This window comes from Spermophilus citellus (assembly GCF_964194105.1).
Source record: "Spermophilus citellus genome assembly, chromosome: 15".
In the NCBI taxonomy this organism is placed as follows: domain Eukaryota; kingdom Metazoa; phylum Chordata; class Mammalia; order Rodentia; family Sciuridae; genus Spermophilus; species Spermophilus citellus.
The window spans coordinates 69,529,179-69,548,722 of record NC_138195.1 but is presented as its reverse complement, the minus strand read 5'-3'; the positions used below and the strand labels follow the sequence as shown (position 1 = coordinate 69,548,722).

The 19,544-nt window shown below is 34.9% G+C and overlaps 1 protein-coding gene across 6 annotated transcripts in view; it reads left to right on the top strand.

Annotated features, from left to right (window-relative positions):
• Positions 1 to 304: 304 nt before the first annotated feature.
• ERLIN1 (ER lipid raft associated 1) overlaps positions 305 to 19,544 on the top strand; it is a 90,428-nt gene continuing 71,188 nt past the window's right edge. For 4 of the 6 annotated variants that reach the window (XM_081267577.1, XM_081267573.1, XM_081267576.1 and 1 more), the window contains exons 1-8: positions 305 to 401; positions 731 to 854; positions 2,472 to 2,553; positions 6,293 to 6,339; positions 7,393 to 7,454; positions 10,263 to 10,388; positions 11,246 to 11,319; positions 18,714 to 18,772. In XM_081267577.1, coding sequence (XP_081123703.1) covers positions 742 to 854; positions 2,472 to 2,553; positions 6,293 to 6,339; positions 7,393 to 7,454; positions 10,263 to 10,388; positions 11,246 to 11,319; positions 18,714 to 18,772 — 563 coding nt within the window. In that variant the 5' untranslated portion in view covers positions 305 to 401; positions 731 to 741. Of the gene's footprint in view, positions 461 to 489; positions 650 to 730; positions 855 to 2,471; positions 2,554 to 6,292; positions 6,340 to 7,392; positions 7,455 to 10,262; positions 10,389 to 11,245; positions 11,320 to 18,713; positions 18,773 to 19,544 lie in introns of those variants that run through there. The other 2 variants (XM_081267574.1, XM_081267575.1) reach the window with 2 other exon arrangements.

Genomic DNA, 19,544 nt, shown 5'->3' with positions numbered 1-19,544 from the left:
CATATACCACAAAGGATATTAAAAAGCAACAGCTCGGCACTCAAAGTGAGGAAGTAGGTTTTCTGCAAAAGAACAAACGAACTCAGAAGTCTCCTTTTCGAGTGGCCCTTTCCATTCCTCTGCCTCCCTGCTAGTCCAGACTACCAATTTTTCTTCTAGAACAGCTGATAAGTAGTACACGGAAAAGGACCTGACGCTCCTTCGCAAGGTATTGCGCAGCCTAGAGGCTGGGAGAATTTTGTCCCGCCTGCTCCCCGTCTAGCTAGTCACTAGTCACGGAGGGGCGCTGCGTCTGTGTGCGTCCCCGCGCAGCCGCAGTGCCGGCGAGTGGGCGGGACCGGCGGTTGGCGCGGCCAGGGAGGCGGCTGCACGTGCGGGCGGGGGCAATGCGTCACTGATCGGTGAGGAGCGGCGGAGGGGTCGGCCTACCTCCGAAGCCTGCGGCTTGGGACCCTTCGCAGTTAGTGCTTTCCTCCGGGGGAGTGGCCGTTGAGAGAAGGGTTGCCACGCTCACCGCGCAGCGGCGGGCCGCGGGCCACGGGCCACCTAGGCGGAGGGGTTGACAAGGGGAACGCCTGCTAAGCGAGGAGAGCAGAATGAGGGGAAAGGGGTCCGGGACTCCCCGTCTTAGATGGAGAAAGCGCGCCAGGTCTCCTGGAGGGAAAGGGTGGAAATTAGAGGGGGCGAGCCTGTTACTTCCAGACTGAGGGTCCTTTCCTCCCTCACCCAGGAGGAACAAGGATGAATATGACTCAAGCCCGGGTTCTGGTGGCTGCAGTGGTGGGGCTTGTAGTTGTTCTCCTCTACGCCTCCATCCACAAGATCGAGGAAGGACATCTCGCAGTGTACTACAGGTGAGCAGCATGTGCGTTCCACCAGGTTCTAGAGCAGACCCGGTAATTACGTCAGAGTGGAATCTGGGAAGTTGTTGCCACTGCAGCATCCTGGGAGTACTTCCCAATCTGGAGAAGTGATTTTTTAATAACCCTTGAGAAAGCACGGGGTGAAGCAGAATTTTGCGGAGCACCCTCCAAGTGTTAGGCAGTTTTAGTGTTGTGTTTGCTTTGTGCAGAGGTTGACTCAGGAAAGGAAGTAGTCACTATAACTGAAGAGATATGTTAATCATTTGTAATCGGTACATCTGTTCAAGCTTTTAGTTTGCCACTCCAGATGCTCTTTAGGAAATCTCGTCCTATTTATGTTTTTTCTATTTTTCCATTAAAAACCTTCCAGTGACTGGTTATGTTTTATAAGCTTTTATGACCATGTCAGTTGTTTTGCCCCTGGTTCTCAAGGAATATAAGCCCAACACTGACGGGCTACTCCTTACCCATTCAAATCAAGGAAAGAAATGTATGAATTGTGTTGCCATCTAGTTAAGCTGGAGTAGTTTTTCCTTAAGCATAATAACCACCAATTCCTTTTGATATAGACTAGTAAAAGAAACCAATTTGTGGAGAAATTGGGCCAGTGATGTTCAAAAAGAGATCTAACCTTTTGCATATTTTCATCATCCACCTAAAACTGGTATTTCTACTTTTATATGCATCTTGAATTATTTTTTTAAAAAAGTACAATTTTAATGGCATATCTTAGCAAATGGAACTCTAGCATAAGAAATGACAGCTTTGTCCAGATTTTCATCCAGTTTGGCATTGTCTTTCTGACAGTAAAGGAGAGAGTGTTTCAAGAAACAGCTTTCAGAGACTTATCAATGAACCTCAAACAGTTCATCTTTTCTTATTTTTGTGGCTTCTTTGCCAACCTAGGACTTCTTTGTTAGGTTTGCTCCCCAAATACCTCTTTTTTATAGTTTTCAGTATGTGCTTTCATAGTTCTCACATTCCAGAATTTGGTGAACAAGTTCATATGTTGCCTGTTTATAGTTTGAACCTTCCCTCTGTTTATCTTTCCATGCTAAAATTTTGTTGTTTTTATACAGAAACTTTATGTTCCCAGTATTTCAGTTGTCTTGCAGATAGATAAAAGAATTATGTGCCTTAGAAATTTCCTCTTTCCTTGAAAGTTTGTGTTGCTGTCTTCTTTTTTTCAACCTAGTGATTAAATGTTCTAAGTTCTGATTTGCCTCTTGTTATGTACAATTAAAGTACCTCAACTAAGAGCCATTAGAATTTTTTTCACAAATATTTCTCAGAGGGCTAAAGATCAAAGGGAAATCCTTTGAACCTGAGAGTGGTGCTGGAAACCCAGAGGTATGGATGGTAAAGCTTATGAAACAAGGTGTAACATTGCAATTTTAATTTAACTTTTTTTTTTTTTAAACCATTTTAGCTATGTAGGTATTTTAAGCTGGGTTTGTTGGCATGAGTAACTCCTCTGGGGCTTTAATAGCTTAGCCACGAGTAAGATTCTATAGCATTTTAGGTTTGAAAAGTAAGACCTGTAACATTTTAGGTTTGAAAAGAGAATTTCTCTTTATAATTTTGTCAAATTGAAATATCTCTTTGCAGGGGAGGAGCTTTACTAAGTAGCCCCAGTGGACCAGGCTATCATATCATGTTGCCTTTCATTACTACATTCAGATCTGTACAGGTGAGTGATTCCTAGGGATTCCAGAAATACAAGTGTGACAAGTTACCATATTCATGGGTAGAGACAGATTTCCTTATTGTTTAAGCAGATGTTGTTATTTACTTAAATGCAGGAGTTCAGAGTACAGTTGTCACAGAATAAGTTATGATTTTGAACTATCTCACATTGGAAGTAAATTAGAAGTGTGAGCTAGGCAGTTTGGAAGGACTGACTTCTACCATCTGTATAATGTTATGTAGCAGGTTTTCTTTTGCTTCTGTCAAAACAAAAGCAAGAATTAGGAACACAACTAGAAATACAAGCAAGTGATTACTGTTAGATTACTTTTTGGTTTCCATAGAGGCAGGCTCCTGGACTACTATTAACATGAAAGATCTGAATTTTTATACACAGCTTTTCTGCCTCAGTTTTTGCCTGATACATTAAGAACAATTTTATGTGGTATTTTGACAGGATCCCAGAATATTTGAAATAAGTGTCTGGTTATTGAAAAGAATATCTTTCCCATGAGAGACACTTAATATATCTTTTGACATAAGATAACAAAATAGGATTAATTAGACTATTATTACTTTTGAATATTCATTGTGATCATACATCTTTGAATTCAGAAGTTTGTCTACCATCTGCTGCTAATTTTTCAGGAATCAGGAAAATTCAGTGTTATTTAATCTTATAATTTTAATTCTAGGCTTCCTGCTGAGTGAGTGCTTAATTATGAATAACTAAATCCCCCAGATTTTCTTCCAGATCCCTTGTAGATGGCTTAGGAAAAGACTTGTATTTATTGAAGTGAAATGTGGTTTTCTTTCCCTAGTTACACTGATTTCCATTTTATTTTCCCATATTTGTTCATTTTTGCCTTGATTGATGAATGCCATCATGTCTTCACTTGCCATCTTTCTCTCCATTCCTCTTCTCCTTCCTAAATCTGGTCAGCCATTTTTAGGTTCATTCCAGATTCCTTCTCTTCTAATCTATAGCTCTTTAAATCTGTATTATAAAGTTTGACCCTTGGTCTTATGTCCTTTAATAAAATTCTCTTGTATTGTTTTCTAAATTTCTGTGTGTGTTTTCTTTCTAGAAAATCTCTTTTAAGTTTCTTGAAGTCAAGAGCTATAACACATTTATATTTCTGACCTTTCTATTTGTGGTAGTTGTTACAATTTGAGAACTGATTTCTCAGAAATATGATGTAGTGAAGATGGGGACTGCCATCAGTTGATTCCATGATTTGATAAAATCACTTCATTCTTGTAGATGTCAGTTATTCCTCTGTGAAAGAAGGAATTTTAATTGCATGACCTTACCAACAGCTTCAGCAGTCTATAATGTCATTACACTGGTGCCATTAAGCAGATTTTAGAGTTTAATTGCATATATAACAATTATACTATATGTGATATGTATATATTATATATATATATAGAGAGAGAGAGAGAGAGATTCAAATGAAATTAGTAGAAAGATTTCAGCTTAAACTAGTATAATTTGCATCTACAAAAAATTAAATATGGAGCCGGTGTCCTTCTTTATATATGAGACAGTAATAGTCTAGGAAAGAATTACACTAATAAAAATTTTTTAAGAAAGTGTTCTTATAAGACATAAAGAACATAATTTTTAGGAATTTTTGGAACACATTAGAAGACATAACCCAATGTCAACAAATGTCTTAACAAACTTGACAATTGAAAGGAATACATTTGAATGTGAAATCCTATATATGATATATGGAGAGAAAACAGTGCTTAGAGAAATTATACAAAAACCTTCAACTTAAAGTATATATAACATAGAGTCACTTTTAAAATAAATATCTAACATACTTGGAAAATAATTTTTTAAAAATTTTTTTAAAATTTATTTTTTAGTTGTAGTTGGACACAATTCCTTAATTTATTTTTATGTGGTGCTGAAGATTGAACTCAGGGCCTTGCACATGTTAAGCAAGCACTCTACCGCTGAGCCCCAACCCCAGCTCAGAAAATAATTTTTAAAGAATATAAAAGTACATAGATAGAGTATATTAAATTGAAGATTTAACACTTAACTAATTACTAGTTCTTCTTAGTTTAAAAGTTGGCTGGGATGTTTTGAACAACCAAAAAAAAAAAAAGTTGGCTGGGCAATATCCTTTAGGTTTAAATAGGAATGCAGAAACTCATTTCATCATCAGCTCCCCTCACTTTACCTAAAACTATTATAAATGCTTACCATCATCCCACTCTTTGAACTCAAGAATTATATTTTCTTCTTTTCTCTTCTGGAATTTTTTATTTAACCAAATATCACATCCTTTCTGTATTATGTCTACTGGATTGAGCATTCAGTTTTCATGATCTTTACTAAATTAACCTAAATAAAGTAATTCTTTAGCTTTCCTACTGATTTTCTTGCCTCCAGATAAGATGAATGATGAGAACTGCATCACATATGATCAAAGGAATTAAGTAAAAGACATTTTCCCCAAAGCTGGTGTTTGAATTCAGGACCTTGTACATGATAGGCAAGTACTCTTAACTCTGAGCTATGTCCTCAGTCCTTCAATTTTTTTGAAAGGTTTATTTTATGACTGTATATAAGATGGACTAGAAAAAAAACTTCCAGCCAACATTTAGGGGCCTCTACCTAATATATTCTCTTCTCAGAAGTCACGGCTTATCTAAATTGTGCTTTCTGCTTCAAACCAAACAATCTTCCTGTCACATGTATACACAAGTTTGTCTTCAACTTTTTGTATTTGAATGTGATATTTATTGAAATTAAGATGTTCCTCTGCTTCCTTTGTTCTTATTTCTCCCCCTCTAGATTTGGCTTGTAAATACTTCACCTAAGAGAGCTTTTCAAGCTATTATTTTATTCCCTGTAACTTAACACCCAAAAGTTAACTTTATCCTCTGTTATTTTGTATCTGTTGATGGATTTTTTTATAAGGATTTTGTGCCTGTGCAGGATTAGGACATCTTTGGAAACAGGAACTAGGCTTCATTTTTCTTTTATATTCCATAAAATGCTATGTTGCTGTCACTTGGTAAGGTGCATTGTGTCTAGAATATACTTATTAGCAGCTGACCTGTTTGAGGCCTTAGAGTACAAGTAGGAAGTCATTCTGATTCAAACAAAGGTGTGACATGGCAAAGCGATTCAGTACCAGATTGTTGGTTCACTAGGAGAAAGCACTACTCGTTTGGCACTTATATTAAAAAGGAAACTTAACATGTGAGAGATCACTAGGTCCTAAACTAAAAATATTGACTGTAGCGTTAGAGAAGAAAGATTGCTGTTAAGTTCAAGGGTAGCTTTGAGTCATAAGGTACTTGTACACATAAAATAGTTATCTTTTATCTTCATTGTAAATAGTAATGTTAGCAGTGGAATCAAAGTTCAGAGCACAAATCTTGACCATAGTACCTTGTGGGTGAGCTTTTGTAGTTTGCTGTCCCTGGGTAAGTCCAGGCAAATAAGGAACTCCAGAGTTTTTTACTTACTAGCAGATTGAACATTGAATCTTTCCTAGTGCATTTTGATTGAACTTTAGTTATAAAATCTTGTCTGTCTCAAGTCGCATTTCTAATAAGAAAAAAAGAAATGACTACTCTGATACTTAATCTTTGGGGAACTAAAATTTTGATGAAGTTCTCCTGTTCTTTCTCTCAGAGCCCTCCAGAGATTTGCCTCTGGAACTGGCAGCTCTTTGACAATATGTGTCCTGAGTTTATTTGTTTTTCCTCCCCAGACAACTCTACAAACTGATGAAGTTAAAAATGTGCCTTGTGGAACAAGGTAAGCTTTATCCTTGTTGACCACCCTCCCTTAGTTCAGATGGAGTTTTTGTTCCTAAAAATTGTGATCACTTAGGCACTTTTCAAATAAGCATGATAGTAACCCAGAGGGATTTCTGACATAAGCATTATTTGAGAAAAGATCTATCTCCAAATAGGAGCTTTCCATCTTAGGAACCAATAGGGTGCTATTGAAAAAGGTAGATTTTTCAGAACCATTATAATTAACTGTATATCAGTGTTACTACATCTGCTTTAATGATTCTTTTTAAGGTAGACTTTATTTTTTTAGAACAGTATTAGGTTCATAGCAAAATTGAGCAAAAAGTACAGTGAGTATCCTCCTCTTACCCTGCCCCATATGTCTTTATTGACTTTTCTAAACTTAGTTTCCTCATTTGTAAAAATCAGGCAAAAGCAGTTAATATAAGGATTAGAATTAGTATAAACGAAGTACTTATTTCAGCACTTGACCCAGAGTAGATGCTCAATGAAAAGATAGTTTAAAATTAATTCATCTCATCATCTTATTTGTAGTACTAAATGCCATCTAATTTAGAGTTTCTGATTCAGTAAGTCTGGAGAGGCCTTTTTTCTCCCCTGACAACACTACAAACTGATGAAGTTAAAAATATGCCTTGTGGAACAAGGTAAGCTTTTCTAACAAAAGTTCCTGGGTAGTGCTGATGCTTCTGGTCTGAAGACTTCAATTTGAAAATTGCTGCCCTAAAGAAGTTTAGGGAAAGAAAGGCAAGCGAGGACCAAATTATTTCTAGAGAATACTCACTACATTGAAGTGTATTAAAAGAAGAATGTCAAGTTCAAGGTATTTTTTAAATCACCTATTTTAAATGATCTAAAGTAATATCATTATAAGCCTACAAAGAAGCTTTTGACATATATAAAAGGACAGAGATACTTTTAAATAGGGACCATATTCTCCATATTTTAAGTTAATGTATTTGATTGTCAAGTTCTGTCTAGGTCTGTCTGTAACTCTTCTTTATGGATTCTGTTTACTGGCTCACATTTGTCTCATTTCTTTGATTTTTAGTGGTGGGGTCATGATCTATATTGACCGAATAGAAGTGGTTAACATGTTGGCTCCTTATGCAGGTATGTTAACTACCTGTCATTTTTATAGTTATAACCAGAGTATTATAACTGAGATATTTCCTGAGGAATAGGAAGGCATTGTTAAAGTTTTATAACCTTATTGATTACTGATAAATATAAAGGATTAATCATTGAATATTTTCCATTACTATAGAACAGAGTCTTAGGCTAGGCATAGTGATACACATCACCTATAATCCCAGTGGCTCCAGAGGCTGAGGCAGGAGCATCCTAAAAACAAGGACAGCATCAGCAATTTAGTAAGGCTCTAAGAAAAGTAGAAAAAGTAGAAATAAAAATTTAAAAATTAAAGGACTTGGAATGAGGCTTAGTGTTATAGCATCCCTGGATTCAGTCCCCAGTGGGCACCCCCACACACCCTGCAAAAAATATGTGTGTGTGTGTGTGTGTGTGTGTGTGTGTGTATGTCACAGATTACGGACAGAATTGATTTTCTGCAACTCCGTGATTTACTTGTCTCTGAGCTTAGTGTTTCTAAGTACAAGATGGTCATTGATTATTTCTAGAACAGGGACATAGCATTGTATCCAATGAGGATAGGAGGTAATTTCCTTTTATGATAAAAGCCTATAACTGATCATTTCCTTGAGTCACATTGATTTGTCATCTTAGAGAAATCTTTTCTAGTTGAGATTTGCTATAACTTGGAAAGCAACCACAAAGTTCTTGATGTAGGGGAAAGCATTTTCCTGGTAAAAGATGAAAACTTTCAGATAGAGTAGGTAATGTTTAATTCAGAAACTTAATTGCAAGTCCTGAAAAAAAGATAGAACATTTTGTCTTTAATGATGACAATAAAATTTGCATGCCTAGTATGTAGAAGATATATGTTTGGCAAGAACAGTTTAAAAAGGTGAAGTTATAGCTTTTGCCACCAAGGAGTTTTTATTTTACTTGAGAAGACTTAATACAGACTAGAGAGAGAGAGATTAGAATGTGAGATTCTGATTAGGACAAATTTCACATCACTGATACAGGTACAAATAGTGAAAAGGTTTCAGAGAATAGCAAATGTATCATGTCAAATGGATTTGAGTCATATTTTTTTTTAAAGATTAAGTATTTTCCTAGTCTTTGTACATCCAGTTGGCCCTCTGTATCTCACAGATTGAATGAACCACAGATTAAAATTATTTGGGAAAAAATTATGTATATACTAAACATACAGACTTTGTTTCTCTAAACAATTTAGTGTAACAACTATTTACAAAGCACTTACATTGTATTAGATGTTGCGAGTCATCTAGACCTGATTTAAAATGGATAGAAGGATATGCATAATTTATATGCCAATAGTACACCTTTTTATATACATGTATAAATTTTGATATCACTTTGATGTCTTGAAACCAATCCCTTGTGGATACGAAAGGGATGACTGTACTTTACCTGGTCAAAAATCATTGGAATGGATTATGATTGGAAAAAAAAAAAAAGTTGAGCACAGTATTACCTGTAATCCTAGCTACTCAGGAAGCTGAGTCACAAGGATCACAAGTTCAAAGCCATTCTAGGCAACTTTAGTGAGATCCTGTCCAAAATAAAAAGAGCTGGGTGTGTAGCTCAGTGCTTGCTGAACATGGATGAGGCCCTGGTACCCTATTACCACAAAAAAAAATATCTCTAGTACACACACATACAAAAAGAAAAAAGGAAGAAGTTAGCTCTAGTCACGGCTAAATAGGAAACTTAGATCGCCAATTCATTTGGAAAATGATCAAGCCACATGATTTAGTCAGCAGTTATATATTGGTGGCCTATCCATCACTTGTGGTCTGGAATCCAGTTGCGTCTAATATCATACATGAGAAGGCCAGTGGGGCAAGTCTTTGTGTCTGAAGCCAGGCACAAAAAGCAGCCTGTTTTACTTGTTTAGTTGGTAGAACATAGATTCTGGCGTGGTATATTATGTACTTTTGGGGATATTTCTGAAATTCTCTGGTTCTTGACTTCCTACTTTGAGAAATTAGATGATTTTGGGTTTTGGTTTGGGGTTTGTTTGTTTGGCTTTTTGGTGGTGGTGTTTTTTTGTTTTTGTTTGTTGGTGAGGATTAAGGACTATTGTATGTAAATTGCCTGACATTGAGTCTAGTATAGTAATTAGTCTAGTATAGTAATTCTCTTTTAGCCTAGTGTTTTTGTTTAGTTGGTCAGTTGGGGGTTTTTTGTTTGTTTGTTTGTTTGTTTGTTTTTTGAGACAAGGTCTCACTAGTTGTTCAGGCTATCCTTGAACCTGAGATTCTCCTGCATCAGCCTCCTGAATAGCTGGTATTATGGGCATGCACCATTGTTTCTGGCTTAGGCCCATGTCTTTTTTTACAATCTTTGTAAACTGCTTTTTTAAAAATGATCTTTTGTAGCTGCTATCTGCTTTTATTCTCATTATTCCTTAATTAATTCAGTCTTTCTTTACCTCTTGGCTAAACTTTTTCTAATAATCATCTTATAGTTTTCCTGCTTTTCAATTCATCTTCACAATGCTGCCAAAGTACAAATCTGTGTCATGCCCTTACCTGAAAACTTTGACACTTACCTATTACTTCCAAAATAATGTATGCTTTCCTAAGTATAGAATTTGGGTTTTGCCTATTAGTGTTTTGAATGTAAGAATATCCAGAAAATTGAGCCCTATAAACCCATCAAGGTATGTGAGTTGTGTTTTGTTTTTACTATTTTGTTTGCACTTTTCCTCATGTATAATAATAATCCCTGTAACTTATCCTGGTGGATTTGAAGATACCTGGGTTATTGTTGTGTGAAACAAACATGGTCGTACCTTTCCTTCAGTGTTTGATATCGTGAGGAACTACACTGCAGATTATGACAAGACCTTAATCTTCAATAAAATCCACCATGAGCTGAATCAATTTTGCAGTGCCCATACGCTTCAAGAAGTTTACATTGAATTATTTGGTAAGTGATTTGTTTTAAATATGAAAATAGTCAGAAATTTTTTTTAATTCATTTATTGATACTGTCATTAGTAAACCATATGTTATTTGAGCATTTTTTCTAATTTATAATAGAGCAGTTTCTTTAAAAACTTTTTTATCTTAAGTTAAAATTTCACATATAACTTGGTAGAGATCAGAAAAACTTAATTCACATACTATGTATCCTGGGTTTTTTGTTTATTTGTTTGCTTTTTTTTTTTTTGGTACAGGGTATTGAACCCAGGGTCACTTAACCACTGAGCCACATCCCCAGCCCTTTTTATTTTTTATTTTGATTGAGACAGTCTCACTAAGTTGCTTAAGGCCTCACTAATTTGCTGAGGCTGTCTTTGAACTTGAAATCCTTCTGACTTAACTTCTAAGTAGCTGGGATTACAAGCATGCACCATCATACCCAGCTGTATATTCTGTTTTTACTATGGTATCTTACTAGAAACTCACTTTGTTGCTATCTTAATAGATAAATTGAGGAAATTTAGAATTGTGTTTGTGGGCTCCCCGAGGTAAACCCCCATGTATTGAGATTTGGTATTAAAACTGACAGGATATAGTTGTTTATTATCCAATAAATAAGTTTATCCAATATTAATATAAATGATTTTATTGGGTAAATTTAATTTGGGGGTAAACTTAGATTATTTGCTTGTCATCTTCCTTAATTTACTAATTTCTTTCACTTTTGTGCAAAAGGAAAAGTATTTTTTGTGAAAGAATAATACTGTGGAAAATTTAGGTCTCATACTCTGGTTTTGCTATTAATACAATGCAAAAAAAATTGAGCATCATGAGATCTTTTGTTCTTGGCTTCAAAAACAGATCAAATAGATGAAAACCTGAAGCAAGCACTACAGAAAGATTTAAATATCATGGCCCCAGGTCTCACTATACAGGTAAGCTCTTTTCCAGGGAAGTTCTCTGGGAGTTTTGAGAGCTTTGAGTTTACTCCCCCTTTCAACTGATTATTTATAAAGCAGTTATTTAAATGAAGTGCCTTGGTGATTTATAGAATACCTTTCATTCTGTTGTAGCTTACCATGGGTGGCATTCTTTCATGATTCTTAAAGGGAACTAAGAAGCTGAGGAAACAAAATTCATATTTATCTATTTATCAAATTCATATTTTGTTTACAAGGAAACAAAATTCATATTTCTGCCATGTGTACAGTAATTATAATTATCAGTGTAAGAGTAATCCTTACCCTCAGTGAGATTATGTGTTAAAAGATTCAAGTCTAAGATTTGAACAACAATTGTAGACAAAAAAAGATGTCACAAAGTTTATTTGATGAATTCATTGGACAGTCATTGCTATAATAGTTGAGAGGACATTCAATAAAGAATGCCTAATACTATAATAATTAATTTTTTTAGGTAGGTTAGCAAATTTTAATTTGAATTATATGGAGCAAAAGAGTGGAAAGGTAATTCAAGTGAGTGGGATGTTCTAAAGTAAAGCAAGTTAGCCAAGAATTTAGTGGTGGTAGTAGTGGTGGCATTGGGAGATAGGGTGGTGAGAATTTACACACCTAGTTTTCTGAGTCATTGTGTTTTTAGCTGGTGGGTTTAAAACCATTAGTGGGTTATTATAAAAATCAATTTTATTGGATCATTTTAAATAAGAATAGGAAAAGAAGTCAGAGGGAAATAAATATCACATGGCAAGTTAAGTATTCTGGGAAATTTTCATTTTATGTGTCTAGGAGTGGGTGATTATATTGGGTGTCAATGCAAAATGTGTTTCTTACTCTGTCTTTGGTCAGTAACATTTAAAAGCCATTGCTATGGATCTAGATTATCTGAGAAGTGGTAATGTGGCTTCTCTATTTTGCTTTCTCAGAGGCTCTAGGAGAGTTGTTGATTGTTGTGATGAACATTACTGCAGTTAAAGATTGCTATGGAGAGTGTGCATAAGTGATCATGTGTGTGCTTCTCACAAGCAAGACTGGAAGGGCAGGGTTTCTCTGTGGCCTCATTCCCCAAATGACATAGCAGGTAAATTACCTGCTTTGGTGAACCACCAAAGTTAAGAGGTCATTTGAAAGGTAACTTTGCGCAATATTCTTGGTTTCTAGTCCATTGTAACTTGGAATAGCTTTTTGATTTTAAAGATAGTTTTAAATGTGAATGTCAGAGATACTTAGGTTTTGACCAGATTGTTACTATCATTTCTTTCATAGCTGCCTAGAATTCCTTGCTCTATATTACTTAGCCATTTCTCTGTTCCTTTTTGTTGTTGTTACTGAGGCTTGAACCCAGGTATGCTTAACCGCTGAGCTACATCCTCATTCCTTTTTATATTTTTAGAGACAGGGTCTCACTGAGTTTCTCAGAGCCTCACTATATTGCTGAGGCTAACTTTGAACTCCTAATCCTCCTGCTTCAGCCTCCCCAGCCACTGGGATTACAGACATGCATCACCTCACCCAACTTCTTCCAGTTTTTTTTTTTGTTTTTTTTTTTTTTTTTTTTTTTTGTATTAACAAGTAGTAACGACCATATGTCCTTATACATACAGATTGTCTTAACAAAGTGTACAAATCCATGTTCCTGTCAGCAATTTATGCAAATACTTGTTTCCCTATGACCTCACCATTATTGGAACCAATCAAACATTCTTGTTTTGTCATATGGATAGATGTGAAATTATTTCTCTCTCTTCAGTTTGCATTTCCTTGGTTATTAATGAGGTTGAGCATCTTCTGGTATTTTTATACTCTCTTCTGTCAATGCCTATTTTTCTGTTATATTTATCACTTTCTTACTGTTTGTAGTAGTTCTGTATATACTGGATTTTTTATGCACACATTTTTATACATACGTGTATTATAGGAAAAAGGTTTTAGGAAAAGGATGAACTGTAAAATGAAACTCACCAGTAATCTTAACTATGCAGAGATAACAGTTTGTTGTTGCAGATGCTTCTTAATACAATAGATTTACTTCATCATCACTTTTAATGTTTATATATAATGAATTTCTATAGTTTCAGTTTTACTATTATATGCATGTTGCAATGACTGTGCTTATGTATACATCTGTTAAAGTACCCCCATTATGATAGATTTTTTAATATTTTTTTAAAATATTTTTTTTTAGTTGTCAGTGGACCTCCATTTTTTTTATTAATACATGGTGCTGAGAATCGAACCCAGTGCCCCACACATGCTAGGCAAGTACTCTGCCACTGAGCCACAGCCCCAGCCCCCTTATAATAAATTTTTAAAAGTGGAATTGATGAGTCAAAGTGTGTGCCCTGTTTGGGAGCTTGACACGTATTGCCAGTTGTTTTTCAGATAAGTTTTAGCCGTTCCCACTCTCGTCATCCGTATTGATGGGCTATAGTTTCTATTTGTTTTTGTGTTTAGACCCAAATAATTAACAGATGCTTTGGGGAAGATTTACATAATAGTTTGTATTAATTATTGAGGTTGAATGCCCTAGGGTATGTATTGTCCACTTGCCTTTCATTTGTGAATTATTTATTGTTTTTGCTCATTTTTTTAGTTACATTTTTCTAATTGATTCAAATACACTATTTTTATGGGATTTTGTTTTTTTCTGTTTTGAATTAATGGAGATTGAACCCAGGGCCTTAGACATGTTGAGTAAGCATTATACCACTAAGCTACATCCCCAATCCTTTTTATTTTTTATTTTAATACAAGGTCTTGCTAAGCTGTCCCAGCTGACCTCAAACTTGTGCTCCTCCTGCTTCAGGCTCTTAAGTAGCTGAATTAATTATAGGCATGTGCCACCATTTCTGCTGTAGCTCTTTTTGGTGTATGGTTTTTGTTTTGTGGTGCTGGGGATTGAACCAAGGGCCTCATACATGCTAGGCAAGTGCTCTACCACTAAGCTATATCCCTAGCCCTGAATCTTTTTTAAAAATGTACTTTTTCCCATGTTTTGGGGATTTTTTTGTTTGTTTTTTGTTTGTTTGGGGATTTTTTTTTCCTTTTTTTCTTTTCTTGTTTTGTTTTTGCCATTTCACTTTTTTTCCCCTGAAATTTTGAAGTTTTAAACTTTTACATAGTGATTTAGTGGTTTTCTTAATGGAGTCTTACTGAGCTGGCATGCTTGATACCTTTCACCACTTTAAAAGTATTGACATTTAAATTGCATCAGAAATTTCAAAATTTTTATCTAATTTTACAATTATATTCTTAGATTTCAAACTTTAATTTGTCTGGAATCTATTTTGGTGTCAGTTATGAGATAGGGGTCCATTTCCACTTCAGACTAGTGGGGGTGGCAACAGTAATTACTAATTTATCCTTCCATGTTCTCCCTTCTTTGAGTGATATTTGTATTATATGCTAAATTCCATTATATACAGGTATCTTTTCCTGAACTTCATTCTGTTTATAGATCTATTCCTATTCTTTTATTAGTTATGAAGCCCTTGTTTGGTCTTTTTTTTTTTTTTACATCAAATCTACATCTCTTCTGTTTTTTTCTTTCTTGTTGACTAATGTAGCTCCTTCCTGTAGGACTACTCTAGAAGTGTGGGAGTCGTCTTTGATAATCCATTGCCCTTAACATCTAATGAGTTCCCATGTTCTGTTGATTCTACCATCAAAATCCATGTAAGACCACCTGCTCCTCTGTTTTTTCTGCCCCTCCTTAAACCAAGACACCATTTCTTGCCTGAACCAGTAGCCTTTCTTCTTTTGCCTAATTTCACTTTTTCCCTTATCTAACGTCATATTCTATAGATAGCAAGAACAATCTTTTAAATTTGTTTATATTTTTGTCTTTATAAAAAGTTATTGAATGAAAAACATGTAGCTTTGTAATGCATTCTTAAAGTGGAAAACAAGGTCTCCATTGTTTTAGTTGCTTTTGTCTTCTTTTAAAATAATTTCTTACAGTAGTTAGTTGGAATACATTTTTAGAACTTCAGGTCTATTTTTCAACCTTTTTTTAAATTTTTTCTTAAGACATTGATAGTCCTTTATTTTATTTATTTATTTACATATGGTGCTGAGAAACAAACCCAGTGCTTCACACTAGGCAGGTGCTCTACCACTGAGCCACAACCCTAGCCCCATCAACCTTCATTTTTAACACATTACCATGTGGTTGTGGTAATTCAACTTTTTACTCAATTTTAAAATCTAGTAAGATGTATCATCTACTTAGAAACAAAGGCTTTGATATTTTCGTCAGATGAGTTTTCATTTTTTATAATTTCAAGCTAGATCAGGTATCTAAATTAGCATTTAAGTTATAGGATTGTAGTCTATGGCTTTACTTGATCATATCAAGGCAAGATATTTATCCTTTTTGTTTCTTTTAGAATTTCTGCGTTGGGGAGAAATGCTTCTTTTTTTTTTTTTTTTTTGGTACTGGAGGTTGAACCCAATGGCACTTAACCACTGAGTCACATCCCCAGTCCTTTTTATTGTTTTGTTCTTTTCAGATATACATGACAGTAGAGTATATTTTGACATATCATACATACATGAAGTATAACTTCCTGTTCTTGTGGTTGTACATAATGTGAAGTTAGACTAGTTGGGTATTCATATATGAACATAGGAAAGTTATGTTCGATTCATTCTATCTTTCCTATTTCTATCTTTCCTCCCTTCCCTTCATTCCCCTTTGTCTAATCCAATGAACTCCTATCCCCCCTCCCACTTATTGTGTGTTATCGTCTGCATATCAGAGAGAACATTCAGCCTTTGGTTTTTGGGGATTGGCTTATTTCATTTAACATGATAGTCTCTAGTTCCATATGTTTACCGGCAAACACCAGAATTTCATTCTTTATGACTGAGTAATATTCCATTTTGTATATATACCATTTTCTTTTATATTCATTTTTTGAAGGGCACCTAGGTTGGTTCCATAGCTTAGCTATTGTAAATTGAGCTGCTATAATTTTTTTTTTAACTTTTGAGACATAGTCTTACTAAGTCACTTAGGGCCTCTATAAGTTGCTGAAGCTGGCCTTGAACTTTCGATTCTCCTGCCTCAGCCTCCAGAGTTGTTGAGATTTAGAATATAGAAGTATGCCCCACACCCACCTGGCTGAGAAACTCGATATCTTTTTTAAATTTTTATTTATTTATTTTAATTATGTATATATGACAGCAGAATGCATTTTGATTCGTTGTATACAATTGCAGCACAACTTTTAATTTCTCTGTACACAGTGCAGCATCACACCATTCCACCATCTTTCCTGCCCCCCCTACTCCCTCTACTTCCCTCCATCCACCTTGCCCAATCAAAGTTCCTCCATTTTTCCTATTGCCTCCCCCCATTATGGATCAACATGCACTTATCAGAGAGAACATTTGGCCTTTGGTGTTTGGGGATTGGCTAACTTCGCTTAGCATGATAGAGAAACTCATATCTTAGGTTAAATTAACAGATGTAATGAATTTTAATGCTAATCAATTTGTAGTCTCTCTTTTAAAAAATTGTTTTAGAAAGAGAACATAGGAACACAGTTGATTGGTGGATTTATCCTATATCTGCAATTTTGTTGAACTCACCATCTCTAATAATTTTGGGGGTTAATTTTTGTAGATTTTTCAGTTATATAATTACACCAAGATAAAAATCTTGTTTTCCTCTTCCACAACCGAGTAAAGTCCCAAAGTCATCCTGTTTTAATTCTTCATATAGCACTCATAATTATGTAAAATTCTCTTACTTATTTGCTTTTTGTAGTTATTGTCTCTTTAAAATTTTAAATTCCATGACAGCAATTTTGCTTTGTTATTCACTACCATCACCACAGTACTCATATCACTATTTTAATTTTTCCTTTTGCTATATTTATAACCCCATTTTTCTTCTTGAAAAACTTCTCTGGAAAAATTAGAATGGTGAAAATGATCATCCTTGGCATTTTTTCCTGTTATTTAATGGAGTGACTATTATATTCTGACTTTTTGGCTTAAAATTTGTTTATAATCCAGGGGTCAGTTTCAACATGTATATTTCATTTCATCACCTTTTTGTCTCCACTCACTGTATGTGTTTATGGTGCGAGGTAGGGGGTGTTTTGGTTGTTGTTTTCTCAAATTTCTTATACAACTTACTCATGGTATCTGCTATAGCAAGTATTTATATTTTCACATATTTGAAAATGTGTGAGGTTTCCCAGGATTGGCAAGCATGTGGTGTGTTATTCAAGACAGTCCTATTTTATGCTTTTTGTTATGTGGCTAAAAAGATATGTGACCAATCAGTCTCTGAATTTAAAGCAGTGTGACAGTGCTTCCCTCTGAATCATTCTTGTCTGTATTGGAGGTCATCTGTATGCCTGGAAGTCACATAATGAAATCTAGCATCTCAAAAATTCTGGTTCTGAATTTTTATCTTCTAAATATCTCCACTGAATGTCCTTAAGAACTCACATGCCTTACCTTCAGTGTGTGATGGGGTTTTTCCTCACAGCACTAGATTCTTATAGTGTTCTATTATAATTCTTATCATTAGTTATGAGAGTCCTCAAAATTACAGATTTGACTGACTATGCTTTGTATAGGAAATTCTGATTTCCTTAAAAGTGTTTGAAGCCTTCTTTTAAAATACTTGTGTTTAAAAGCAAATAGGAAGCTTTTGAGAGATTAAGTCCTTAGTGTATAAAGTCAGCCTTCAAAAAAACAAAATAGCACTTTTCATGTAGATAATTATGTCAGAGTATACTCTGATTAGAGAAACCAAGTGTCTAGGAAACAAGGTCCACAAAGACTGGTAGACTTTGTTCTGAGGTTCCAAGAAGAAAGAATATAAGCTGTGAATTGCTGTTATCCCTCAGCTATTGGGCTGTGTATTTATAGCTAGTACTGAGTGATTGCAGTTTTAGGAAGTGATAATAAGTAACTGGCTTATTAGACACTGTATTAAATTGTATAGACTGACCTCAGTTTTTAGTTTGTTTTTGACTGTTTCTAATTCGTATAATTTTAGTCTTGTAACTTTGCCTTCCTTCTGTTTCTTTGGTTTGAAAGTTTGAAAAGAAAAGCAAAACTAACCAACTAAACAACTTTGTGAACATCTGTTAAGGGGAACCTTTTCCCTTAAGGAGTTTATTTATCTAGTGGGTACAGTGGTTTTTCTCCTGTAGTTAGTAGTTTTTTGATTCTTGGTGTGATCGCATGAGAAATAGCTTTTCCAGTAGGATCTCTGCACCTTAGTAGGCAGCTATGTTATAGTTGTTTTATTAGTATGAATTGATGAATTGGGGAGCTCTTCGATAGAAGATTCAGTGTGAACATTTATTTTTTAAATATACCTTTGTTTGTTTACTTTTATTTTTTAGGCTGTGCGTGTTACAAAACCTAAAATACCAGAAGCCATAAGAAGAAATTTTGAGTTAATGTGAGTAACAAGCATGGGATCCTAATATTTCTATTTAGAGCTGTCTACTTACTCATACAACAGTCCAGATGAAATACATGACATAATAGAGTTGGGTTGGGTAACTGTCTATTACCCATACATTTATCTTAGTAATATTGCCAGTTCTCATGTCTTAATTCCAACTAGACTCTTTCTAGTTTTCTCTTTGTGTATGGACATTTCAGAAGCAGTCTTAGTTACTAAAGATGCAATTTGCTGTGGAACTCTTGGTGAAAACCTAAGGAGCTGTAATCTGCATATGAATAATATCTTGATTTATATATTATAACAGGAATGAAAGTCCTAGCTATTAAGGTGAAGACAGTACCCATATTTTGTTATCTTATTGTAATAATAAGAAAAGAATAGACACCTAGTTAATATGAAGTTTGGTTTTTCCATTGTATGTGACTGTGTATCTAAAATTAGACCTGAATCTTTTCAGTTTATCTCTGGGGAAGCTTTGCTTGAATTGACAAGGCTTCCCTAGTCTTTTATGTTCCCAGGATTGTCTTGGAATGAGAAGTTACTTGATATGAAATTAGTTTCTAAAGATTTTAGAGGGTTCCTTTTAATGGGAACACTTACTGCATTTGGAATGACAGTATTTTCAGATGATAGATCCTGAAGAGAAAAAAACAATGGTCTTTAGAGAATTTGACCATTAGGAAAAATATTAAATGCTAGGGAAAAAATAACTATAAAAGTTAATAATACAGCAGATGTATAAATACAGGTGATCAAAGGAATA